This window comes from Sebastes umbrosus, chromosome 13 (assembly GCF_015220745.1).
Source record: "Sebastes umbrosus isolate fSebUmb1 chromosome 13, fSebUmb1.pri, whole genome shotgun sequence".
NCBI lineage: Eukaryota > Metazoa > Chordata > Actinopteri > Perciformes > Sebastidae > Sebastes > Sebastes umbrosus.
The window spans coordinates 20305562-20333195 of record NC_051281.1 but is presented as its reverse complement, the minus strand read 5'-3'; the positions used below and the strand labels follow the sequence as shown (position 1 = coordinate 20333195).

Genomic DNA, 27634 nt, shown 5'->3' with positions numbered 1-27634 from the left:
GACAAGGGGGAAGGGGGGGAGAAGCAGGATAAACCGTCTTTTGGCGGCGTTTGTCCAACTTCACAGACCTATCAACGCAGGACAATAAATCTTCTGAATGCATATTTAACACTGAATCAATGTACACTGTAGCTTGAAGGTTAACCTGCATTTTTGTTCAAATTTGTTATTCAAATGCAGCCTGCCTGGTATGGCAGCCTTTGTCCATTCACAGCACTCATGCATGGTTCACTGATTGTCTGTGAGTTACTGTAAAAAGGAATTAAAACAACACATGACCTTAAATAAAAGGGGGTTTCCATCTGGATCTCTTTAAACTGAATAGATTTGTTTAGCTACAATTCAAGTCATTAACCTTGAAGACCAAGGTTCAGCTGATTAGCTGGGACAGACAACAGAGGTTAAATCTCTGTACTCCATCTGACATCATAAAGCGAGGGCCTCCTCTTGTGTCCAAACATGAACATCATTATTCGGAAGAAATTGTCTGAAGAAAAAACAAAGAATGCAGACCTAGAGATAATGTACGATTTCCTCATTTATTTCTATATTCATTCTTATATGAATCTAGACTGAGACAGCCAAGGCCTCAGGCGACATAATTAGTCTACTGTAACAAGCGTTCCGTTTACTGTCAGCGTGCGCCGAGCTCGCTGTGTGTGTGTGTGTGTGTGTGTGTGTGTGCATGTGTGTGTGTGACTGTGACTTCACTGTCTGTGCCGATGTGTGCGCAATGTAAAACCATCATGCGGCACGTGTGTAAATTTGGCCGGCAAAAAAATGTGTATACTGTATGAGACTGATCAGCTGACAACCGGCCAGTTTCAAACGGTGGCTGATTGATCGGTGCAAAACTTGCCGCCTACATTACCCACATTTAAACTCGGTCGCTGACAGTTTGGTTGGATGATCGGGAATGTTATGCTAGTAGTGGCTAATGTAGCCAAAGATGCTCTATAACAAAGATCAGGCATTTCAAGCTTCGCCAATGATTCTTAATGGTATGCACTTCCTGTCTCCTAAGTGGGTGTGGTCGTGTCGTGTTCGCTTCAGGACAGCGCTGCTGCCAAACTACTGTACACAGACGCATCTATACACATAACAAACAGTGATATCTGTCTGAGAATAACTAATAATTATTACTGTTGAATATGAATAATGAATAATGTTGTGGGATTATTCCTTATTTCATAGGCTATTTTGGGATTGACACTTTATTATAACATATTTACATATATAAAAAACAAAAAACAAAGCATTCAAATACTGATTTGGAGGTCCATTACCATGGCAACGGTCGAAGCTTCAAAGCACTCGAGTCAGCCTTATTGCTGGTACAGCGAACGGTCTCGAACAAAGTAAATTTTCTCTTAATTTGTTTGTCTGAAAAATGCCATTTTAGTGTCAGAATGTTCAGAAGATATGTGGCTTGTGAAAATAGGTCCAATATTTACTTTGGTGAATAAGGGGCAAAATAATCACTCATAACTCTATCTGTGTTCACATTCACTTTTCCCATTGGAGTTAATAGACTCAGGACCTGGTGCTACAGTCTCGGGGCAGAATCCATGTGACACAGATACAGGAAAGTGACTCCCAGTGCACCATCTCCTTTCTGAAATGTCTCTGATGTAACCTTGAGCTGCTAGTCTGAAGCAGGGATGAGGAGCGGGCTACAGAGGTCTGGTACCAAACAAAGGATTGTGTTTGTAATAGAGGAATATACATTTTTTTAAATGGAAAACTGAAACATCCATACACTGACACTTTGACTTTCACACTTTAATTCACACCTGCGGCAATTTTAGAGTTGCTAGTTAATCTGACTTGTATCACCTGCAGGTAACACATACAGAACATCCAAACCTGAACCGATCATGCCCCCAAAACTAAAAGATAAACATTTTTTGAAAAGCTTAATTGCCAAAGCAGTATTGACACAAGATATACAACATATTTTGGTCGGATGAGGATGCAACATCAATAGAGGAAAAACCCTTCTTTTTATTTCAGACCAAGTGCACTACCTTCTTCGTGAAACATGCTGTTGAGACGAGTCAAGGTAAAAGCCATTTTCTCTTATTGATTTCCCTTTTTATATTCAAACCAACCGGAGGTAGATAAAACCTGCAGAAAAGGTACACAGCAGTTTTGAATCTTTGAGAGGCTACGGCTCAATGTGTCCCAAATATTCAGTTGATTCAGTGTATGCTGTTAAATTATCCACATTCACAATTTCAATATTCCTGGTGGATGTTGACTCTGTGAAGTGTCAACAAATCTCTTGAAGAGGAGTGTTTTTTTCCTTTTGAAATTCAGGGTTCACTGATTAGAGGCAACCAGAGGCTGTATTTATGAATTGCAAAAATGTCTGGTAGTGTCACAGTCCCCCTTGTTTTATCAGTATACATGACACCATAAACAGCACTGTAAACAGTAATGAGTGTAATAATTCAGTTTGATACAGCAATCACACACTTTATAAACTAAACATATATTCCACTTTGAACTGGAGTAACTGCTCCACAAGCACCAGAGCATCATGTCTTGGGACTATTATGAGCCCCTCTTCTGCTAACAAGGTGCTGTGGCTACGAACCAGAGCTGCTAATGACTTAAAGAGCCTATCAGCTATGGCTCGTTTGCTGAACAGCAGAGGAGCACGCTGCTTGGAGTTTCTACTTTAATTAGGGATTGGCTAAAACACAGCTCCCTGTGGTCTTGACACATTACCAATGCTCTTGTGCTCTAGTCTATTAGTGCTTGAAACGACTCCACAAGGACTGCAGGTAATCCCATAGCTGTCCAATAATGTAATGCACTAGAGTAATGTTTTCTGATGACATGACCTGACATGATCAAATGTAATGCTTTTCATGCATTCAGTGTATGCAGGTATTGACCAAGTTCTGTGTGGAGGTCACAAGTTCACCTTCATTCCTGAACAGACATTCAGATTGTTACACAGGGAAAGAAACCACCAGTCACACCTCTCTGCTATCAAGCCCTGATCAAGCACAAAGGAAGATCTGACTAAATAATACATGACTTGCCTTCCCATATCACTCCCCACCGGGACACTGAAAAGAGGGTGCAGGTTCAAACATCTCTCCTCATCTTCAAACGTCCTGCCTTCATCTTAGCTGCTGCCAGATTTCCTGACACTGCTTAGACCTGGAAATATCAGAGAGGAATGACTGTTAAAGGGGGGATGCCACTCATCTCAGTGCATGTTTGTCCTTGTCCTGAAAGACTCTCTTTGATTTGGAGACCATGCAGTGATATCCTGATATCCAGACTGGAGAGGGGAAGAGGAAGATGGACAACCTGGCTGTTGAGGCACATTTGGATATTTTTTTGGGACATGTGTACATTTTCAAGTTCATAGTTACTTTGATGTAAAAGGCCAACAAAGAGCCACCAAGTCAGTGTCCCATTGTTAATTTAACTCTCCAATAATGTTGAGCACTTTTATTGGGTTATTGTTGGCCACCAGGAGCAGTGTGATGTTTCCTTAAAGGTCCTCTATACAATTTCCAGAGCATTAATATAGCAGCAAACAACTGCTATATAAAGATATAGAGGAGTAATGTCTACCTGAGCAGAGAATGAAGTCGCTCTCCCTCTCTGTGTGTGCTGTAGTCCGAGCTTCTCCGTGCTTTGTTTACATAGCCGGGCTGGCTGCGATTGCTTTTAGTGCATATTCGTTCATGTGAGTTTGCCCCTCTGGCTAGCTCACGACCACCGCTCTGCACTGCTCTCATACGGCGGTTACAGTTGATAACATCTTCTGGATGAACAGTTAGCTCTGTTAGCGCTGTTTACACCGTTAGCTGCGAGCCACTGCTTAGCCGACGCCATGTTGAGAGCCATGCGGAGGCAATAGAAATGCTCCCATTCTCTAATTTCTAATAAACCCGTAGATCGTCACGGTTTACATTAATTGTCCAGCCCAGTCACACTAAATGGCATATGAATGACATGGTTAACAAACACAGGACTTTCAATCACGTTACGTTAGTGACATGTTTTTTAGTGACGTTTGTGACATATTTTTCTGTACTTCGGTTTCGCTGTTTCTGTACATATTTTACTTAGTTTACATACTTATTTAAAGCCCATGATGTTTTTCCTAAACCTAACTATGCGGTTTTGTTTCCTGAACCTAACTGCGGCCATAACCGTAGTTGTATTGTGTGGCGTAAAAATGACACGCAAAAAGGCTAAAATGCTTCTTTTTTTTTACACATGGAATGTCCTTTTAACGCCGTGCTATTTATACGCCTTCCCATGAGATCAGGTTGAAATGTCACCAGCTCGACAGAAGAGGCGAGTACATGGGCAAGTTGAGGGGCAGCTGCTAGTTCCGACATGTCTGTAATGACAGCAAGAGATACGGAGTAAACCGAGCTGGTAAATCCTCATGCGAGCTGTATTTTTTTTATGCTAACAAATTCATTTTTGTTTTTACTTTGTTAAATCACAAAAATCTCAACTTCTAATAGCAAGCGCTGAAGTAGATGGTAACTTATCTTAGAATGTGGATAATTAACGCCACAAAGGTGGCGTCAGGACTTGGCTCTCTATTGTTCTCCCTTGAGTCATGTCACTCTGTGTGTCTTTTATGCAGAGCTATTACTGTAGGTGATGTTACTGAGTGCAAAGTTAAAACTAACTCTGAGTTGTAATGAATAATTATCTCAGCGGCGTTTTCAGTGGAGTGATTTTGCAAAGAATGCAAAATGCTAATTGAGCTCTATGTTGGCTTTTCTTGTCAGAGTCCTGCTCATTTGATTAGAGCAAAAATGATATTCCCTCTTCTTTGACTGGGAGTGCAGACACAAGCACAGAAGGCAGGCGGCTCAGTAGGAGTCACAGTGCTGCTGCTCTTTGGCTGGTGATAAAGATTCAGCCTGTTCCTTTAGCTCCAAGTGTAGTCATGTGTATAATTGCTCTGGGACTGGAAATGCACCATGTGTGAATATAAAGGAAGGGCCATTTAATAGGAAACACTGTCCAAACAACGTACAGCTCCAGTTCCGTCTAAATGTCCCATGTCACAGAGAAGCTGCAGAGGATGGAAGGAGGTTCATGATAGCAGCAACAAGCGGTGAGATTGAGGGGAGCTAACAGGGAAGAACAAGAAAACAGATCAAAAGTGACGGAGGGCTGCTAATCACTGCAGACTGTTAAAACAAAACAAAAATCGGATTTTCCAATCTTAGAAATACAATGTTAGACTTTAGCCCCATTTGGACGGGATTAAAGGGGAAGGTTAGGGATGAAATATTCACTGTGCTACACTATAATATAACTCATCATTCTGGACCTGATATTACGGGATGGGGTCTGTAATAGGCATTCAGCAGGACGAGCCAAAAAAGATATGACATTACAACAGCCTATTTGATGAGCTTTTGCTGTCATGATTGCTTTAATTTTTTTTCTGTAGTCATATTCATTCCCAAATGTGTTAATGTTAACATATTTTGGTCTATGAGAGTAGCAAAATCATTTTTGACTCCCTCTGTTTTCACACAAAAGTCAAATTTTACACAGCTTATAAAAAAGTAAAAGAACAAGCAGCTCTTTGCGTGGGGAAAAAACTTAGAGATCCACTTTAAACTACAACATCATTCTGGACAGGATTTGAATTACAGCGGGAACAGCAGGTTTGCCGAAAACCAGTACGTAATTGTGGCTGTAATAATTGAGATGGGGATGAAATATTACCCACAAACACGCTCCGGACGGAATTAAAATCACCGACCAGCGCAGGTAATTATACGATCACCCCACCTCCCCTAGACGAGTAAATCAATGTCCAAATGGGACGTTTGTTTGTGCTAACTTAATCGTGCATTAATATATTTTTTTGGCCACTTTGAGGCAGCATAAACAAGCTGTAAACAAAATACTGACATATTATCACCTTTTAAGTTGATATACCTTGCTTGTTTACACATCCAGTAAGCACGGAGCAACTTTAGCATTCATTCGGAGTCGTGTTTCTGGCCATCAAGTGAGTGTAAGTCCATTCACTCGCTTTGTAGCTCTGTTTTTGGTCTCCACCACCTCCTGAGGGAAATATCTGGCTCTTTAGCTGCTAAATGATCCACTCTGTTCACCAGCTAGTCACTAACTGTGTCTGTGGGAATAACGTCAATGACTCAACTGTCTTTTGGCCTTTAGAATATATACAAGTTTATTAAATTAGTTCCAATAATACTGCAATACTGTAGGTAGATGACAGCAGAAATTAGCAACCAGAAACAGAGAACAATAAAACAGCCAGCGGCCAAGCACACAAACAATAAGCGAACAGAGCCCAGACATATATATGTCATCAATCATATTGAGACATTTTTTCAGCATCATCACAATAATGAAAAACATTTAATGTAAGCATCTACATGAAGAACTGAGAGAAGAGGAGCACTGATTCTAATGAGGTGCTGACTTGCAGCCAGACATCAAAGAAAGCAGTGGAAAGCCACACACTCATAACTCAAACCTTGTCCCGAGGAAGGCAGTGTACCAAAATGTTGACCTCTAACACTTGAATTCAACAAACTTGCATTGGAGTGACGAGTGAGCTTCTCCCTGAAGAACAATCCCCAACAGATAGATGGGGGGTTGGAGAAACGTGGGGATGTGTGTTTGAATGACTGGGCTAAATGTAAATGTCTCATTGATCGTTTGGCTGAGGCAAGCAGGGTCTCTGCTCCTATTGATCAGCTCAAGGCCAAGGGCAGGATGAGGCTGACATCTCAGACACTGACCTCTGCTGCCTTGACCTTGTCCTAAAGCCAGAAAACTGCCCTTTAACCTCCATCATGTGACCTCTGGCCTCCAGTCGGGCCCCAGATGTGACCCGTGCTGTGTGTTTTAGTGTCCTGGCCGTGCTCCCTTTCTCCTCGACAAACTGCCCGTCGAGCAAAAGGAACATCTCCAGAGAACTCAAGAGGAAGGGGGAGGTTAAAATATGTCTAAAGGTTTAATGCTCTTTCACCTGAGAGGTGAGACCGCGGTCCGAGAGCTGAGAGAGATCACGAAGCCGGGGAGAGGGAGGAAGTAAGAATGTTTTCTACACTCTCAAGAAGCAGTTGTGAGGTTACGAGCAGCTCAGTGGTATTGATCTGGTAATTTAATTACACAAGCATGCATTAGACACACAAGCACAGACACAGTGATGGATCACAGTATCAGACTGCTTTCTTTGTGTTGATATACCACAGAAGAGGATTCTTCACAAATGCTTGATTTGCCCTCAATTCAATGCTCAGGCTTAGCTGCAGGATACAAACTCCTACAGCTGTGATGGATGTCTTTTGGTAAATTTTTTCCAAGTTTTTGGGGAATAGACAGACATACAGAAGTATGATGTACCCTGTGTGTGTCCATATTTCAGTCTAGGTTCCATCAGATGTTAGCCAGATGTAGTATAGCATATTTTATTAATGCACTTGCTTCAACTCTTCGCTTTGAGATGATGCATTTCCAAAGTTTCACTGTTTGTTTTCTATTGATTGAAGCCCTCCAAGAAACTTTGTAAACTAGATTTATGCTGTATTCTCAGCTAGTTATGATTATGTAACCTATAAAGATCAAGTTCATAAATACAGTTGATGATTAGAATTTAATTGCAGTTGCTGCCATTCCTTTTATAAAGCATTATTTCAGAATCACTGGTGTGAAGGATAACAGCACTGCACCATTAAATGTGTCACTTGTTTTGTGGAGTATTTTTGCCATGAGACAGTATCTTGTTGCATTCTCCCTCTGTTACTGAGTTAAAATAGTCAAACTACTCTCGGTCCAAATCCGGTGATACACAGGGATCTCTTTATTGGGGATACATTTCACACTCAAATAAAATGTTGAATGGTAAATAGAAGATAAGATACATCTACTTTATTGTCCCCGAGGGGAAATTTTGCTTGGGCAATAGTGCGGTGCGCACATACAGCTACAACCAACATAAAACAATACGTATAGCCAACATAGTGGTACAACAAACACACAGTAAAACAATATGTAATATATTGCACATGCCCTGTGAGATAAATTATATAATAAATACTAAACTTGAGCTAAACTATGATATAACTTACAGGATTCACGTGAGCCTAACAAAGGTCCTTTTCCACACTGGTTATGGCGTGGTAGTACCAGACTCAGCCAGACATAATCAATAGACCATCAGGCTAAAGGTGAGAGATCATGGCTATTGTATGTCTCTGTGTGTGTGTACACATATACATTATGTGATGGTATAATGGATGGTATGATTGATTATATATAACTATCACCACCCACATTGGCCACTTACACCCGAGCCTCTCATCAGTTATGTATGTCATATGAAGCCCGTTTTCATTCCCAGGGCGTTACCAAGGCTTTGTCACGGCTGTCGCCGTTCAATACCGCCGGACACGGCACCCTTTAGCGCCGGTATGAAATGCACCGGACGTTCCATTAACTATAATATAAACCCATCCGCGGCAACAATTAACGCTTCGAGAAAGTGCGCCTAACCCTGTAGTTCTTTGCTGAACCTAACTGTAGTGGTTTTGACATCAAAGGTCGTGACAAATCGGTATGTGACAAGTTAGGATGAGAACGTGTTGGGATGAATCAGTGAGGACTATGGTCACATTACAACAGTTAATTTACAGTATTTCAGTCAGTGAAATTATACACTAAAAGTCTGCGCTTTCATTACGCTGAGGTTCAGTAAGACCTGCAGCACAGGGGGCTCAATCACATTTTCTTTTTTCAGAACACAACAAGGAACAATTTCCCTACTACTAATTGTCTTGTTATATGGTCCTGGTGTGTTTAAGCCTTCACACTGTAAGTTCACAGCCCCGTCCCATCTCCAGTCGCTCCACATTGTGTGCTTATTGCCTTTATCAATCTACTGGAGCCCAGAACAAAGACCTTCGTGTTCAAACAGCAATTACTCTCTCATCTCCCGAGGCATCAGCACAGACCTAATTGGATTTAAATGAACCCCCAAATTTCCCTTTGTTACAGCAAATAATATGCAGGGCTTTTTAATTAAGATCCGATACAAGCCCACGTGGAAGGTCTGTAGTTGCTTTCATGTCCTGCTCTTCAAATAGAGGCTGGAGCTTGCGTGGCGGACCGTTCGTTGCAGGGTTCGGCTCAACGGGTGGTAGTGTGTGTGAGTTGGGTGTTGTTGTCTGATCAGTTCATTAAAAGAGCTCGAATGTGATTGATTAACTTCTTTTAGAACTGTGAAGACAAGTTGTTGCAACTCAAATTTGGATGTTTTAAGTGTGTATAAGAGGAAACTGTCCCGGATATGAGACAAAGAAGAACTCAATTCTAAATCCTGTAATTCTTGAATTTGGCTTTAAAGTCAGAAAGTATATCTCACTTGCAGAATCCATGTCATCCAAACTGGACATACAGGATGTCGTTGAATATTTGTATCATTGACTATGCAAACCACCTTGTAATAATGTACTGATGGAAGGAAATTATAGGCAAAATGGTTGATTGATTTGAATGGCTTGATTTACAGATATTTTCTTTTCATTATTTATATGGTTGAGTGGGTCATACAGTATGTGTTGCAGGAACAGTGGGGTTATCAAGACATTTCTCATGGTACACACTGCACATATACAGTACAGTATATGGAAATAAAAGAGGTGAATGCAGAGGAATCTTCATTTCTTTTCTGTTGGGGTTTTTATGGGAATCTGGGTCTTTCAGATCAATTTGAGGAGTGCCTCAGTGGTTTGCATGTTCCATGTGGAGGCAATTTCTGTAAAGAAGGACCTGAAAATCAAGAGAAAGTCTTTTAAAGGTTTAATAAACACTTGCAAGTGGGCAAACAACCATCAACATAAATGTTCAGGGCTGAGAGCCCTGAAGCTCCCCGTTTCGTGACATTTACACCCTTGCGTGCAGGCTCACAGTCGTATATCTCACATTGTCTGTCTGACTGACACTTCTGTCCTTTTTAGGGTTACTTGTCCTCAAGGCGCTACAAGTTCGTTGACTAGGTGACCGACACCGAAACAGAAATAGGCCTTAAGGGCAATGAGTGTCACCTGTCATGACCTTAGGAATGTGCGCATGTTTGTATTTTTCCAACACATTCCACATTTATGGTAATTGTGTCATGCAGTGTGGATCTCACGCTGTCTTGGTCTTGTCTCGGTCTCAATAGACTCTGATCTTGGTCATGACTTGGTCTCGGTTTAAGTGGTCTTGACTGTAACACTGGCTGGAATTAACACCTGATGCGAGAGGTGACGGTGAACCAAAACAGTGAACCAAAACAATGAGCTGAAAGATGCTATAAAGCTCTATAGAGCCGAGGGGAGATGATTCTCTGGGTTTGTCACTATCTGAGCGATCCCTTTCACATATCATATGATCCAGTGTTAATGTAAAAATATTGAATATAGCTGCCTTGAAGCATGAAATTCCAGCGAAAACATACATCTATATTCTCCACTGTACATCTCATAAAAGTAATTGTGTCTCTTTCTTTCTCAGACATTGGCAGAAAAGTGTTCAGTCCAGCCTGCATGTGTACCTCAGGCATAATTTAAAGTTGCGCCATATGTTCCACAGATGCTCCGGCACACAAAGAATCCTTTGCCTTTGGCATACGTGCACAGACAGAGTGAAATGTGCTGAGTCTGGCAGCAGAGGTGTCAGCCTTTACACTTGGACTCTACAATGACACTGATCATTTGCTGCTTCAGATGAGATTAGACTGCAGCTAAAGAATGTTCTCACAATGGATCGCTGTTGTCAGAGGGGATATGATTGATTGATTGATCTGCTGCTCGTGTCCTCGTCGAGTGCGCGGCTGTATAGCAGCGGCTGGAACAGGAAGTCATCAGTCAGCCAATCTGTGTCATGAATCATTCAACCTTTGACTTCATTACTTTGTTGAGTCAGCGTCGGCCAATCACATTGAAAGATCCAGGAGAGGACAAAGGAGACGCTTTGTGCAGAATTCGTAATGACATTTTTATATTTTTATATTTTTATTTTGAACGTGTGATCTCCAGTTTTATTGCTATAAGACCACCCAGAGTTCACTAAACCCATCACACTAAATGTAAGGATTGAATTCTGCCTTGCCTCAGTGAATTAGCAGAGGAAATATTGATAGATGATTGAAGAGCAGGAAATCATCTTCTTTTTTTTTTACCGATAGCAAAGCCGTCTTTCTCTGTAACTCTGCACACAGTTTAGGTCATTTCCATTACCTCAGCTGAGACCTTGGCAGGTAATGATAACGTGCGGAATGGAATACATATAATGTGTGATCCCCCTTTTTCACTGAGAATGAAGGAAGAAATATTAAGCTAAGAAAATATTGGCCAGCCAGCATGCGGTAAGCAGCGTTGAAAACGGCTGTTTTTCCACACAGTGGAGTTACTTCATTATATGTGCAAGCAAATTTATATTCACAGTTCAAGCCCGTGTTAACATTATAGATTTGAAGAGCAAAGCCAATTACAAGCATCGCTCTATAATCACGGACCACGGTTACGTAAGTGCATAAGAAGAGTTGAAAAAGATGGAGCTTTAGGTTAGTGGATGCAACACAGGTACTGAGAGGAGGAGAGTGTGGAGCTACAGCTGAAACTCTGTATTATTGAGAGGCTGATCGAGAGCGAATGGAGCTGTGAGACTTTCAATACTTCTCATTTCTCTTCTTCTCTCTTTTTCAAGTCCAGAGAATTCGTCTCTTATTCCACGAGGTGAAGTCGAACAGTTCCATGTGGTTTGTGAGTGAATTAATCATGATGATTAATTGGCTTTCAAGTTAAATATCCAGTGAGCGATGTCAGGCTGCCAGACATCAGGGCTAAATTGACAGGCCTTTAAGGAGAAGCAGATTGATTTACACAGCAGCTAATGAATCCCCCTCTGCCCAGAAGGGGAGGAAAGGTAAACAAGTCCTTTCTTTTCCTTCCTCCCATCTGCCTTGTTCAAGTACACTTTGCTCTCTGTATTGAACTCTAACCTGGTTTTGAGACTCTGAGACTCTTGATAAATTCCCCTCTTTCTATTGCTTTTCTACTACGATAACAGGACAGCTAGAGCACACTAAGTGTTTGTGTTTGTGTTAGATGCTTGTGTGTACTGTGTATTTAACTCTGTTGTATAGTTTTTAGAAATGATTCCCAAGTATGTTTATGGTCAGTCGGTGCACCACTTTAAGACATTTTAGGGTCGTGTCTAGAAGGTAACCCCCAAGTTACAAAACTCTCACAAGATGGTTAAGGTTAGGCATTGACCTTGAAGAGTTGGGGTTAGGATAGGTCGTTGGGCAGCGAGTCTTGCGAGAGTTTACGCACGTTTTCGCAACTTGATGGTTATGACCACATTTTAGAGGATGAATCCGTCTGACTTTGGTAATCCTCTGACTTTTCCTAGCACCCCCACCAGGTCCAGGTTTTCACTTATCCAGTGGAATATCTTACCATCTTCTGAATGGATTGGCACACAATTTTGTGTTCGTGTCATTCATGGTTTTCAGACAATGAACGCTAAAGACTTTGGTGATCTGCTGACTTTTTTCTGTACCGTCACCACTTGACTTGTTGGTACACATATTCACGTCCCACTCAGGATGAATTCTATTAACTTTGGTGATTGACTTTTCATTTAGCATCATCATCCGGTCAACATTTTATTTTGTCCAATACTTATGTTTATGTCCAAATACCTGCACATTTAGCACTGATTAGCAAATGGTACACATGTTAAGTGTTACACCTGCTCAACATCAGCATGTTGGCATTGTCACTGTGTGTATATTAGCATGTGGATGTTAGCAGCCTCAGAGTCGCTAGCATGTCTGTAGACTCTCAGTCTCGTTTAGCTGATGACTCTGGTCCATACTGAACCTGATTTCATTGTCAGTTCATTCAATAAAGATTGCTATCCTCAGAATACCAGAGGTTTTCGACCCAGCCCAACACAACATTTTGAGGAAGAACTGATTCGTCCACAGGAGGAAACATTTAGTCTTATGAGGCAAGTGTTACTTGTACAACATATCCTCGGTGCTTTGCATTGTGATGCACCTGAAACACTGATATACTGATGATTCAGACACTGAGTTATCATCTGAATCTGATTTGTGAAAAATCCTATTCCCGGATCAAGTGTTATTTAAAACATGTTTTCAAAGTGTGACATGATATTGTGTTTTGTCTCCAGATGAGGTTTATAGTACCATCTGCTCTGTAATCAGCTGTTAGAAGAGACTATTTCACTAGGATATCTTCAAATTAAGTGGATGTCATGGTAGTTTCAGGAAGCTGTTTTTTTTCCATTCCAGGTTTGTAATCTGAAGAAAAAACTTGGCAAAGTTGAAAAAGCTGCAGCTGGATATCAACCCAGTCAGGTTTTGTAATATCTATTTCTCAGCATGAACGAGTTTGTGGATAGCCTCCACCATATAGCTTCCAGTATATTACTGGTGAATGAAGCTGGTTCATTTCTGTGCCGACTCCTGCTTCCTGTAAGAGTGCTGTACGGGTAGATGTTTTGTCGTTGCATCTCATTATACAAACTGTTGAGAAGCAAGAGATGCTCATAAACTTTAATCTCAGCGGGAGCTCAGACAGGACGATGAGGGTCATGTCTGGCAGTGGTGAGGACAGACTCACCTCCTGTAACCATTGTGTATATTCACGTTGCATCTCAGGAAAACTGCTACTTAAAGTATTTCCGAACACTTTTTCAAATACACTAAATTAGTGCAAAACTGTTTTACAAAAATGTTTGGGTCCCCTGGATTCTAGGATTCAAAGACTCCTGTGTCATAACTGTCTGTAAACCATTCCTCTTTAGTGGAAGCACTTAATAGACAGAGGAGGTTAAAGAAAAGTGGCCGGTGCAGCACAGGTAATAAGCAACAATAGCTTCCTGCATTTTAAACTCTTCGGTTATCAATTTACTCAAGTGTATTTATTTCACTATGGAATTTTGCTACTTCAAAGGTCAAGTGTGTAGGATTTGGGGCCATCTAGCGGTGAGGTTGCAGATTGCTACCGTGTGTCAAGCGTGTAGAAGAACGGTGGCTGACGCAAAAACGCGAATGGCTCTCTCTAGAGCCAGTGTTTCGTTTGTCCATTCTGGGCTACTGTAGAAACATGGCAGCCACCTCCGTGGAGAGGGGACCCGCTCCGTATGTCGATATAAACGGCTCATTCTAAGGTAACGAAAACACAATGATTCTTATTTTTAGGTGATTATACACTAAAGAAAACATACTTATTCATGTTATATTCCATTTATGCCAATAGATCCCACTAAATGCGTCACACTTGCACTTTAAGTGCTGGTCTTTGCACTTTTTCTCGGTCACCACCATCCATTTCAGTCAGTGGCGGACTCAGACTGTCTGAGGGGCTGGGGCAAAATTAAAAAAAAGGGGCACCAGCTGCATGCGGTGGGACACCAGCGGCAGAAAGTGTTCTAGCATGCAGGGCAGCCTATATGGCACTGCATCACGTTTCTCAATTTTAAGGCCACCCTAGAAGGCACAGCATGATTTTTTTCCCGACTAGAAGGGCACCCAGGGCACTTCATCACGCTTTCTTCATTTAAGGGCACCCTAGAGGGCACTTCATCATGTTTTATCTAGGGGCATCCAAGAGGGCACTTTTGCTGTGTTTTTTTGGAACATGGGGGCACAAAGGGCTCACCCCCCTGCCCCCCCACTCATATTACTGGTGGCCAAACTAAATGATCTCCTCTCCTACATTTATTCTTTCAGCTTTTATTAACACACCTTCAGTTGGTTTGGAATTCTGTATAGTTTATTTTGCAGCAAAAATTCATAATTTCCATGTTACATCCTCTAGCCGGTGCTGCACTGAAAGGTCATGGCTGGTGGAAAGCAGAAGCTGGAGTACTAGCTGTGTTTTGATGTTCAGCGCTACCTATTCCCTCTCTGTAACCCCCCGGAGCCCCTCTGATCTACTCTGCAGCTCATTAAAACACCCTCTCCACCTCCACATTAGCATCAGAGTCATGGTCAGACTGCTTTGTGTTGTAAGGGTGGAAAACAATATCAATAACAACAACAAAAACAATAGTAGCCTTTGGTCCAGGGAGGAGAGGAGGAGAAAGGTCTTTGATAATGCACATCAAAGAGAGACGCTGAAGTAGGTTGTGTTTTCATTGCGTGCATGCCAAGGTCGTCTCTGATCCTGCCCGTGTGGTGTTGGCGCTCGGGGCCAGTCGGATGGCACAAGGTGAGCTGCTGGGTCTGCAGGACATGTTCTCAAGGATGGGAAGTCAAACATTGCAACCAACAAAGGCTCGTCATCGGTTAAAGTCGTGGCCCCTCGATTGACATTGATTTCCCCTCTCCGTCAGTGTGTACATGCGAGAGTGCTTGTGTGTCTTGGAATCTGGAATTGTGTGCAGTTAGGTAATAAAAAGTTTGAGACCACAACCACCAATAAAACTATGAATTTATGTACAATGTGAAACTCGTGCTGCAAAAGTACAGCAGTCCAGCAGTACAGACCAGCGCTGAAGGAAGACCTTAGAGTTTCCCTTGATGTTCTCTGTAAAGTGCAGCATCGAAAGTGGAATAAGACACAAGAAGAACACAGCTTTGCCTTTCTAGCTAATTCTTTAATTAAGAGGACCCTAATCTGAGTTGTAGTTGCAGTTGTAAATGTTAATAAGTGGTTAACAAAAGTATGTTGATCCAGATGCTTTGCAGCTGTTTGCCAGAAGGAGAGTGGTTGAGCAGTTCATTGGATGGGTCCTTCTGATGAATTAAAGCAGCAGCGGGTGGAAATGGAGCAAATATGATTTAAAAAAAAAATATATTTTTATAAAAGGTCACTATATCCTAACAGGAGTGCATGAGACAGCTAATCTGAAAAAAATCACGTGGAGGCATACAGTGGTGTGGTTGCAGATTGCCCCTCCGCTTACTCCTCCCTTTCCAAGACTTCGGTAACATGATCTGCTGAGTGCAAAACCGTGGTGATGGCATTCGCCTCACTCAGAGGCCATCCTTACCGTAATAACACTACTTTGGGAACAACTGAAGTTAGACGGCGGATGGTGGTACCACGATTTTGCACTCTGCGACTCACGTTATTGCAGTTTTACAAGCATGTCGGAGAACTACGGTGGCCTTCTGGTAACGTAAAAACGTGAAAGGCTCTCTCTAGAGCCAGTGTTTGGTTTGTCCGTTCTGGGCTACTGTAGAAACATGGCGGAGCAACATGGCGGACTCTGTGAAGAAGACTCGCTCCCTATGTAGATATGAAGGACTCATTCTAAGCTAACGAAAACACAATGATTGTTAGTTTCAGGTGATTAAACACTAATGAAAACATAGTTATGAATATTAGATTCCATTTCTGCTAATAGATCCCCTGAAATGTTTTACACTGTTCCTTTAATAGATGGTTTATTACCCAGTAATAAAGACATTAGATACAAACCCTTTGTAAAGTGTGCCTTATTAGAAAGTGACACCAGTAAAAAAATCTTTCATCTTCCAAACCTTCATCAGCTGAACTTGATCAGTCAGTCTGCATGTTTCCTTCAGTAAAACACTAAATGTGTCACTTTGACAAGAAGTTGAAATTGTTGCAAGATACTAGAAATAGATTTTTTCCTCCCAAGAAGTATGTGGTGGTAGTGTGCAGTGTTACTGTGAAACTCCCCCTCACTGTGCAGTGAATAAGTGTTAATACCAAAGCTGCATGACATCGTTAACCTGCTGTGTTTAAAGGTATTCGTTGTATTTATTTAATTAGATTCCACTGTAAGGTGTCTTGATTGAGGTCCCAGCTGATCTGCACACACAGCGCTACTTAGTGCTGATACATTCACAATAACTTCAACATGTTCAAGAGTGTCCTTTTGTTATGCTTTTCTCAAACTGTTCAGATAATTCAAACACAATTGAACAAAAAGTAATTATAGATTCAGCCACTTGTTCTCTCCCTACTGAGTAATCACAGGTTGTTTTTTTATTTGAACTCTGGCGTATAATGGAGACTGTGTGGCACTTTGTGCACTGCCCCGAAGAGTACAAGACATAATAATTGATGCTGTGATATATGGAGTTATAGGAGTGCCATAAAAAAAGAATAAATCTGTTAAAGAATAAGGAAAAAGGATGAAAATAAATAAATGATATGATCTAAAAATTTTATAAAGAAAAATACATGCAAAAGTAGATATTTATTTAAAAAATATATTTTAATAAATATATAGAGAAATAAATGAAAATGCTTATAATTATTCTTTTCTGTTTGTTATTTGTCTTTATATTTCCACATTTATTTATTCTAATATTTATTTCTGTTTATATTTCCACATTTTTTTTAATTATTTTATTTATTTCTCTTTGTAAATTTATTTCCACATTTTTTTATTTTCTTATTTGTTCTTTTGTTTATTTCTCTTTATTTTTCCATTTTTTTAAATTGAATTAATTATTCTTTATATTTCCACATTAATTTTCTTATTCTTTTACAGATTTGTGCATTTTATGGCACTCCATAGTGATCATCCATGATTTGATATAACCAATAAATTACAAACACTTTAACTATAATTCCTGCTGTGCAGTTATGGTCCACTGGATCGCAGTGTACCAGGGGCACAGTACCGTGAATCAAAATGCCACAAACCATTCTGCCACTTGTATCAGAAGTCACTTAATATTTCAGTATCTGATACTTCCTTCTTTCCTTCCAAAGCCACCTGAGAAATCATCTCAACTACAGAGAGCCTTTATAACCACGTGGACCTCGGTGGGAGCTTCAGAGAGAAATCTGTCCATTCATGAAAGGCGCTGGGCCAGCCAGACTCAGCCAGACCGGCCCTTCAGGGACACCCGCTGTTTGACTTGGCTCAGCACTGGGCCTGGGTACAGGGCTACAGTTGTCCGTAGCCACAGGCTGCAGAGCTGAAGGTATTTCCTGACTAAATTTCTCTGTCATACTGTTTGCAGTCGTATTCGAAAGGAACTTTAGAGACAGAACATGGATACAAACTCATTAGATGCCACAGTGGGAAGACACAAATACAAGTGCAGTCACATTTCTATTTCTATTTCAGTTCATGAGCCTGGGTAAACGCTAAAAGGAAATTAAAAACTCATAGGCTTCCTTTCCTTTAACCCAACTTTCATGTCCTCTTTTTTTTTTTGCAGCCACATAAGCACTATATTTTTCACATAGGCCGTGACTTTATCTAAATGGACTGAACCCCATGAGTCTCATCTTTTCTCAATTTCCTCTGTTTTCCTTATATGACGGCCCAGATGTTTCTCTTCTCTCCGTGCATTTTGTTTTAGTTTAGCATAAATATTCAGCAAAGACGTCTGCTTGTAACGAGCCACCATTCCGAGAACGTCTTTCGCAATTATGTAAATGCATATAGACACTTAGAAACGGGCACATTTCAGGCCCTGCACACACCTGCAAGCACCTGTGTACACACAAACACACACACACACACACACACACCAAAAACACACAGAAAAAGCGAGATGAGTGATGTCTTTGTACCATTTCCCGGCTGCATTCTCTCCGTGCTGTTACTGTCACTTTGGCCCCTTTCAAATGATCCATTGGAATTAATGAATGTAATTTTCACAAATTAATTTCCTCTATTCATACATAATGGGCCAAACCACAACAGTGTTTAAGCAGTGCATCTGTCCATTGGGAGTCATCAGTTAAGTCGCAGCAGGAGTTGGTAATTGTCTATTGCTCCAGTGTGGTAAACACAGCTCCTTCTTTTCCTTTCCTTTGACTCTCCCTCTGCTATGAGTTATTCCACCAGTTATTGAATGAAGAGAATACATCACAATACACATTCAGACATTTAAATTGGAGTATTTTTGGTCATGTTTGTCTCACATTTCTTTATCTGTGAATAAGGGCTTTGGAAATGACTTTGATCATCCATATCCTCTTGTTTCCCGTTCTCTCTGTACCCACGACTACCGCGCTTTGTCTCCCCTTGTCTCCTCTATCTGTGGCTGCCTCTGCCTCTGATTTAAACGCGCAACAGGGGGTTGTGGGTAGAGACTCCCACTGTGAAGGATCTCTCTGACTCAGGGAGAGCTGAAGGTCAAACACACTCATGATCAGAACCACAGGATGACACCGAAGAGGTGGAATATAAAGAGTGCAGGGATGAAAGCCTCGTCGGAGATAAGTCCTGTTCTCTCGGCTGTGTTTTCGGTGCAGCTCAGTATTCTGTAAACACCACATTGTTCGGCTCGCGGTGGAGGAGCTGAGAGAGTCTTATAGCTTCTGCAACAAACACACATGTGCAATGAAAAGAAAGCAAGATTTCAAGTGTGCAATATTACCAGCCAAAAGCCATTTAGAGTGAGATCTTGTTAGAGTCTCTGCAAAGAATATTAATAAACCTAATAACTGTAGCGATAACAACAACACTGTCATCCTCACAACTTCATATTTGTTTTATCTGCCTGATTTGTGTTTCTTTCTCTTCCTAATTAGACGGACCCTTGACCGACAATGCAAACAGAAGAGGAACAAGAGCACGAACAAGAGAAAATCATCTGTTTCTTTGAATGGAAAACTCCTGGAGCCCAGATGAAGGTTTTTCCCTTTTTCTCCTTCGCAATTTTTGTTGGAAGCATTTGCATATTTCAAAAGTCTACCAAAGAAAATAGCCCAGGGGCAGAAATGGCCGATCTGCATATTGAAGACTCAACAGAGGGCGAAGAGTGGAAGACAGAGAGGGAGAGAGAGAGAGAAAGTCTCTCTGTAAATGATTTGAAGAAGATCTAAAATAGACAATAATATAAATTAGCTGACGGTGTCGTGCGTACTATGCTGGATTAATTGCAGCAGTCGCTACAACTAAAACAGATTATTTGCTTAGTTGCGAAGCAGTTTCACGGAGAGAGAGCGAGAGAGCAGAGAGGAAAAATGTGCATCAGAAGAAGGCCTCTTCACCCAGCTTCCTTCATGAATAACAAATAGAGGACCCGGTGCTGTGACCAGCCAGCACAACACATGAAAAACATTAGTGCATTCCCTGAGTCGTCTGGTTTTCTCTATATTGTGCTGGTAGGCTGGAAAGATGTGAAACGCTGTGGTGCTTTTGTATTGCTTCTCTGTTTTCACGGCGTTTTACTGAATACGGATCAACAATTAACAGGTTTTATAGACTGTGCAATAAATAATGACATATATGTTTACGTTCATAAGATGTAAACAGCTTTATTATTGATGAATAAATAATTTACTAATGCTGTATAGATCATTCAAAAAGCCATCAGTAACTGTTTTGACACTTGCTTATAAATGGTAATAAGTCATTAGTAAAGGGTTGTTAAAATAACCAGTCAGCAGCTGTGAATGTGAAGTCTATAACTGATGCCCTTTTATTATTAATAATAATAATAATAATAATTTTAATTAATTATTTATTGATGCCTTACAGACCAGTTACAAACCATTATTAAAGGTGCATATTTTGAAAGATTTACTATAATAACACAAGTTAGCTGTGGCTGTACAGTAGGATCAATACTCAAGACAGCAAAATCTTAACTTTCATAACAAACATTGCCATATCTGGTGAAATATTCTCTCTCTCTCTCTCTCTCTCTCTCTCTCTCTCACTCTCAATAAATATATATATATATATCCTGTCAACTTGCATTGTGCTTATATTACAGTTTTTCTCAATCGCTTTGGCTCATTTTTTGAGACAGTCTTAATATTCTCTAATCTGTATGGGATATTCACAACTCTATTACATGTCTGCAAAAGGGAGTAACTCACCCAAAACACTTCATTCATGCTTCAAAACCTTGTTATTGTGTCAGTAAATTGGCCAATGCCACCAAAATGAAAAGTTCTGTTGTCATTGTGTAAGCCGTACTGGTCAAAATGTTGAGATGTTTTTGCACTACGGCAGTCAACCCTGGAAATGTTTCTTATATACAAACCTCTGTTTTGCTCGACTAGTTTGTTGGCACTGAACTGCTCACTGTACAAGAATGTTAGTTCTGTCTCGCCGAATACTGTTGTGTGTCGCACTGAGCTCTTTAGATCTCAACAACAGGTACAATTTTACTGGGAAAAGTCAATACTGTAAAATACTGTACACAGAAAAAGGATATGCACATTAAATGTATTTATGTAGCAATGTGTTATATGTACTGGAAACAGAAAATTCACCTTTGAGTTTTCATGTAAAGTCATATACAGTGAACAGAACATTTGCCACAAAATGACATCCATGCCCCCCAAAAAAATATTTAAAAACCTGCAACAATGAAAAATAAAAACAAAAACAAATTGCACCCCGTCACAGTACGTAACACAATGTCCTAGATATTTATGGAACCTACATGTATGTATGTATTTATGGTTTACGTGCAAATTGTAGACAATTATACATGTGCCAAAACACATGTGATTTGCTTTACAGAATGAGAAATTCAAATCTGTTGTGAACAAACTAATTGTTCAGAGATTTAAACTTATTGTTTTGAAATAAAAAAAAAAATACTTATTCAAGAATTGAGCCAAAGCGAATGAGAACAACTGTAACGGTTAAGAACTGATCTTTAAAGCATTTATTGTTATGAACAATTAATAAAAACCAATAATTTCAACTTGTCAACTCTTTATAAATGGTGCCTTATTAGAAAGTGGTACTTTGGTTACATTCTTCAAGTTATTAACATTAAAGTAATTTAAAAGGGTAAAGCAGATGAATTCCAGCATTTAAATATAGCAGACTATTCACTGTAAATGCAACATATTTTACTGTGTAATGTATTGTGATCCTACCTTTTAGTTGTGCTGGTGTTGTCTGAGTGAGAGTGTCATTGTGCTCCCTCAGGGATGAACCCTACAACAGGTCACTGCTCTATTGTTGCAGAACACCCTGACCGGTTTCCATGGTGATTTGGGAAATAATACCTGGGAGAGATTAAACATTTTAACAAAAAACAATCCTTTAAAAAATGATTTATTTGAAAACTCTGCAACTGTTTGTTGAGAGTGAGCCTGTACCTCAGTGAGTCTATAATTAAATTAGTTAAATACATTTTCATTTCTACAACAGCCTAATAATAAAATGCCATATATACTTTTAGCACATAGCTCTATTGCTACAAAATGTTCTTACTTTTCTCAAACTTAACCACATCCTAAAATGGGATAAATGTAATTTGGAACATGATAACTGAACATACATGGTGGGTATAGGTAAAAGTTTATGTTGCAGTTTGGGGGAAATAAGTTACATTTCTTGTGTCCATTTATCTTTTACCTTTTGGATGAGATCCAACACAAAATCCTGAAAGCTGAAAAACATAAATTAGCACATTTATTGGTCTGCACCTGGCTCTCTCTCCTCCAGTCATCCAACCCATCATCAGTCGATGCTTTACTCTCTGCAAAACTGAAGCAAACCCGAGGTAGAAAACTCCCCATGACATGTTTATTTAACAGGACATCCATAAACGCAACCAGCACGAAAACATCCCACCAGAATTTTTTTTTATTGAGGATGGAAAAATCAAACTGTTTGGTTGGTTTAGTGCACCTTCATCGTGGCGCGTCACGCCACTGTGGCCTTTCTCTTTACCATATGAAAAGAAGAGCACATTAAGATGCAAGAGGCGTACAAACCCCCTTATGTACCCAAAGAGGACTTATCCTTGACACAGGCCTCGGTCGCTCTGCGTTATTATAAAAGAGATAACCATATACAGTATAAGCTATATAGGGCGTTATTTATCTGGTATCACTGACCTCAGTGGCTGCATAACTTCAGAATCTGTTAAAGATGTATACTGCTAATAAGAATGACTCAAAATGATCTGTATAACATTCATTGTCATTTTTGTAAGTTTTGTTTTGTTTTCATCATTTCTTGTTCAGTTTCTCTCCGGATGATTAATCTGTCCTTTGCGCACCCTTAAAGATAATAATAATAATAATAATAATAATAATAATAATAATAATAATAATAATAATAATAATTTTAATGAATGATTTATTGATGCCTTACAGACCAGTTACAAGCCATTATTAAAGGTGCATATTTTGAAACATTTACTATAATAACACAAGTTAACTGTGGCTGTACAGTAGGAGCAATACTCAAGATAGCAAAATCTTAACTTTCATAACAAACATTGCCATATCTGGTGAAATATTCTCTCTTTCTCGCTCTCGCTCTCAATATATATATATATATATATACATCCTGTCAACTTGCATTGTGCTTATATTACAGTTTTTCTCAATCGCTTTGACTCATTTTTTTGAAACAGTTTTAATATTCTCTAATCTGTGTTTCTCCAGATGATTAATCTGTCCTTTGCGCGCCCTTAAAGACACCTTAAAGAAGTCATTTTTTTTTAAGATTTTGTAATATATAATATTTTTTATCATATTATTGCTTTATTTCTGCTGCAAGAACTTTGTGCACCTCGAAGCTCGACTCAGACACACATCTCCTCTCTGACTGCGCGTCCAATCAGCTGGAGCTCCGCAGAGCCGTCCTGCTGTCATTGGATGGAGATGATGTGCAGAAGGAATACGCAGCTTTGGCACAACGTAAACACACGCTCGTCTTCTTCTTCGCTCCGCAGAGGAAACGCACCGGATAGAGCAGATGGAGTAGAGAGCGAGAGGAGGACCGGAGAGGCTTGAAAGTTGTTTTTTATTATCATTATCATTTAATGTCTTTAAAACGTTAAAAAAAACAGGGTTGAAAGCTCCTCAGCTCTCCAGTTTGGCGCGGATCAGACAAGGTGTTTTTCTGTGGATTTACGCACGGCGCTCCTGGGACAGAGAAAAGTTTTGCAGACTATTTTTGTTGCACAGGAATGCTAAAACAGTGTGTTTTTAGCACACAGTAACTCAAATTATCATCTTGAGCATCTATGGAATGATTTCCCACCTTTTTTTTTAAATATAGACTTGTAGAATTTATTCATGGATTAGAATAAACTTTGGACTTTTAACAAAAAAACACCAGAAGAAATATATGTGAAGATATATATATCTATATGCTTTGGAGTATGGCAACAGCAACTTCGAGTCCATACCTCGCCAGCAGCAGGATCTTATCCGGACCGGTCCTCCACTCCTCAGATCGGAGGTCTGGTGGTGGCATGCAGCCGGGCAGCACCGCTGTGACCACGGTGTCTTCCAGCCACCACTACAGAGGGGATCCCTCAGTCAAGATGGTGCAGAGTGACTTCATGCAGGGAGCCATGGTGGCGAGCAACGGTGGAGGGCACATGCTGAGCCACGCGCACCAGTGGGTCACATCGTTGCCTCACGCGGCAGCCGCAGCAGCAGCAGCAGCAGCCGCGGTGGCAGCAGCAGCAGAGGCCGGCTCTCCTCCTCCGTGGTCCTCCGGCGGCTCCCAGCAGCAGCAGGACGTGAAGAGAGGAGTGAGAGAGGACCTGCACACGGGCACAGCTCTGCACCACCGGACCCAACATCTGGGAGCACATCAGGCGCACCCGGGGAGTTGGGGAGGCAGCATCAGCATCACCGAAGAGCAGCAGCAGCAACAACAACAACTCATTTACTCTCAGTCTGGAGGGTTCACAGTCAACGGGATGCTCAGCTCGCACGTGGGTCAGAGCCTCATGCACCAGGGGATGGTGCGCGCGGAGTCTCCAGAGCTGGACCTCCATCATCACCATCATCATCACCATGGTCACCACACGCAGCATCATCAGCACCAGCAGCACCACGATGCCGCTCACTCAGACGAGGACACTCCGACGTCTGACGACTTGGAGCATTTCGCCAAACAGTTCAAACAGAGGAGGATCAAGCTTGGGTTCACGCAGGCAGACGTGGGTTTAGCTTTGGGGACGCTTTACGGCAACGTGTTCTCACAGACCACCATCTGCAGGTTCGAGGCGCTGCAGCTGAGCTTCAAGAACATGTGCAAGCTAAAGCCTCTGCTCAACAAATGGCTGGAGGAGGCCGACTCCACCACGGGCAGTCCGAGCAGCATCGATAAGATCGCCACGCAGGGCAGGAAGAGGAAGAAGAGGACGAGCATCGAGGTGAGCGTCAAAGGCGCGCTGGAGAGCCACTTCCTCAAGTGTCCCAAGCCGTCCGCGCAGGAGATCACGTCTATGGCGGACTCGCTGCAGCTGGAGAAGGAGGTGGTCCGGGTCTGGTTCTGCAACCGCAGGCAGAAAGAGAAGCGAATGACGCCGCCAGGACTGACACCACGCACACCGGAGGACGCGTACTCACAGGTGGGCAGCATGGGACCAGACACACCGTCACCATCCATAGACTGCAAGAGGATGTACAGCGACACGTGAGAAATAAGTGTCCCGGACTAGAAATCTGAACAACGTTGAAGTGTTTGAATACATTTTTAGAGAAAATATCTCATGTTTCACCTAAATGATAGGATTCACTTTTTTCTTACAGCTCCCCATGACCTTTGATCCTCAATAATGATGTTATCAAGTGTGTATTCATTTCATTACTTTTATGCATCCTCGGGTATTTTTCTGCACTATGAATCAGCCTTTGGGACAGAAAATGAAAAGCTTAACTAAAGTCTATTAAAGGCTATGTTTGTTCGCCAAAAAAGCCTACATAATTAGCATTTGATCAATCTGATGCCAAGAAGTTAAAAAAAAAAGTATCTCTGTAATGTTAAAATAAGTGTCCGGACTAGAAATCTGAACAAGTGTTTGAGTACATTTTTAGAGAAAATATCTCATGTTTTCCCTAAATGATAGGATTCACTTTTTCTTACAGCTCCCCATGACCTTTAATCCTCCAATAATGATGTTATCCAGTGTGTATTCATTTCAGTTCATTGCATCTACTTTTATGCATCCTTGGGTATTTTTCTGCACTATGAATCAGCCTTTGGGACAGAAAATGAAAAAGCTTAACAAAAGTCTGATTAGAAAAGTATTTAAAGTCTATTAAAGGCTATGTTTGTTCACCAAAAAAGCCTACATAAGTGTCCGGACTAGAAATCTGAACAACGTTGAAGTGTTTGAATACATTTTTAGATAAAAATATCTCATATGTCCACCTAAATGATAGGATTCACTTTTTCTTAAAGCTCCCCATGTTCTTTGATCCTCCAATAATGATGTTGTGTATTCATTTCAGAGCATCTACTTTAATGCATCCTCGGGTATTTTTCTGCACTATGAATCAGCCTTTGGGACAGAAAATGAAAAGCTTAACGAAAGTCTGATTAGAAAAGTATTTAAAGTCTATTAAAGGCAATGTTTGTTCACCAAAAAAAAGCCTACATATTGAACATTTGATCAATCTGATGCCAAGAAGTAAAAAAAAAAGTATCTCTAATGTTAAAAAAATAAGAAAAAGTTCCCTTGTAATGCTGCAGAGTTTGATGTCCCACAGGCTAGACTGTTGATTTAATGCGCTTTATTCAGCATTAAGTTTTAAATGAGCAATAATTTATCTTCCTTCAAACGTGCTTTTGACTTTTGTGTTGTGTGTCAGTGGATTTATGTTGTGACACAGTTTAAGATTTTACCAGTATTGTGTTTTCCTTCATAGGAAACTCCTTTTTTTTTTTTAAATTAGCAAACATTCCCTTAAGTTTATGTACGAGTAAGTCTGCTGTGTATTCTTGTGTGATGGATTGGACTATTTATTTTTTTTCCACTGTGTTTATTTTCATGGAATAGACTAATTATTTAATAAATTTGACATAAGGAAAGAATTGTGTTAAGATATCTGAGATTACCATCATTGGAGACACACACACACACACACACACACCATTATCTGTTGTTTTATCTCACACCTTTGCAGTGAAATGACTATGACTATAGTCGATTAATCAAGTTGAGAAATAGTCATAACATTTGACAGAAAAGGTTGATTATCGATCAATTGCCTCTTTATAGAGATGATATTATGATTTTCTTTGCCATACATGATAATAAAATTAATATCTTAGAGTTTTGGACTGTAATTTGAATAAAACTATTAATACATGACAGGCATTTTTCACCCTTTTTACAGTTTATAGTCAAAACGACTAATCAAGAAACGAATTGTGAGATTCATCAATAATGAAAATAGTCATTAGTTGCAACCCTATAGCAGCATCATTAAGTTATCACCATTTATAGGGTCACATAAATCAAAATAATCTGTCACTAGCCGACACCGTTTCCCCTCCTAGTTGTGTTGACACTGTTGAAACTGACTGAACTCATCACATGAGTCTCTTCTGGTGTGATATACTGCGTATCAGTTCAGCCCCATACATCCCGTGGCAATGCTATGGACTGCAGCTCAGTGGAACACAGCCAGCAGAGGTCGGCTGTCCCAGCTGGCAGTTCACCTCGGCAGCGGTTGCCAAGGTGACAGCGAGATGGAGGGACACGAGGCGGCGGATCCTTTGCCACAGATGATGGGTTTGGCAGATAGGCGGCAAGAAGCTCAGGACGCTGGCTGTGAGAAACAATCTGTGTTTCTTCTCTCTGTCTCTGATCCACACAAACCTCACGCACAATAACACACAGAAACATATATGAGACATGAGCTGATGTCTCACATCAAATATTTCATTGTGTTGT

General features: G+C 40.7%; 1 protein-coding gene and 1 long non-coding RNA gene across 2 annotated transcripts in view; both read left to right on the top strand.

Annotated features, from left to right (window-relative positions):
* The window catches only part of LOC119499842, a 37357-nt gene extending 16948 nt beyond the window's left edge, over nucleotides 1-20409 (top strand). Inside the window, exons 2-3 of the long non-coding RNA XR_005209455.1 lie at nucleotides 17760-17974; nucleotides 19539-20409. This is a non-coding gene — a long non-coding RNA (uncharacterized LOC119499842). The remainder of the gene's footprint in view (nucleotides 1-17759; nucleotides 17975-19538) is intronic.
* A 3232-nt stretch (nucleotides 20410-23641) lies between these two features.
* Nucleotides 23642-26766, top strand: pou3f3a (POU class 3 homeobox 3a). The gene has a single exon (XM_037788964.1). It carries the CDS (start codon nucleotides 24086-24088, stop codon nucleotides 25370-25372), a length of 1287 nt encoding a protein of 428 aa, XP_037644892.1. The 5' UTR covers nucleotides 23642-24085; the 3' UTR covers nucleotides 25373-26766.
* The last annotated feature ends 868 nt before the right edge of the window (nucleotides 26767-27634 follow it).

Bases quoted from the DNA above. Each gene is read 5' to 3' on its own strand.
- pou3f3a (XM_037788964.1), top strand. From the start codon at position 24,086: ATGCTTTGGAGTATGGCAACAGCAACTTCGAGTCCATACCTCGCCAGC.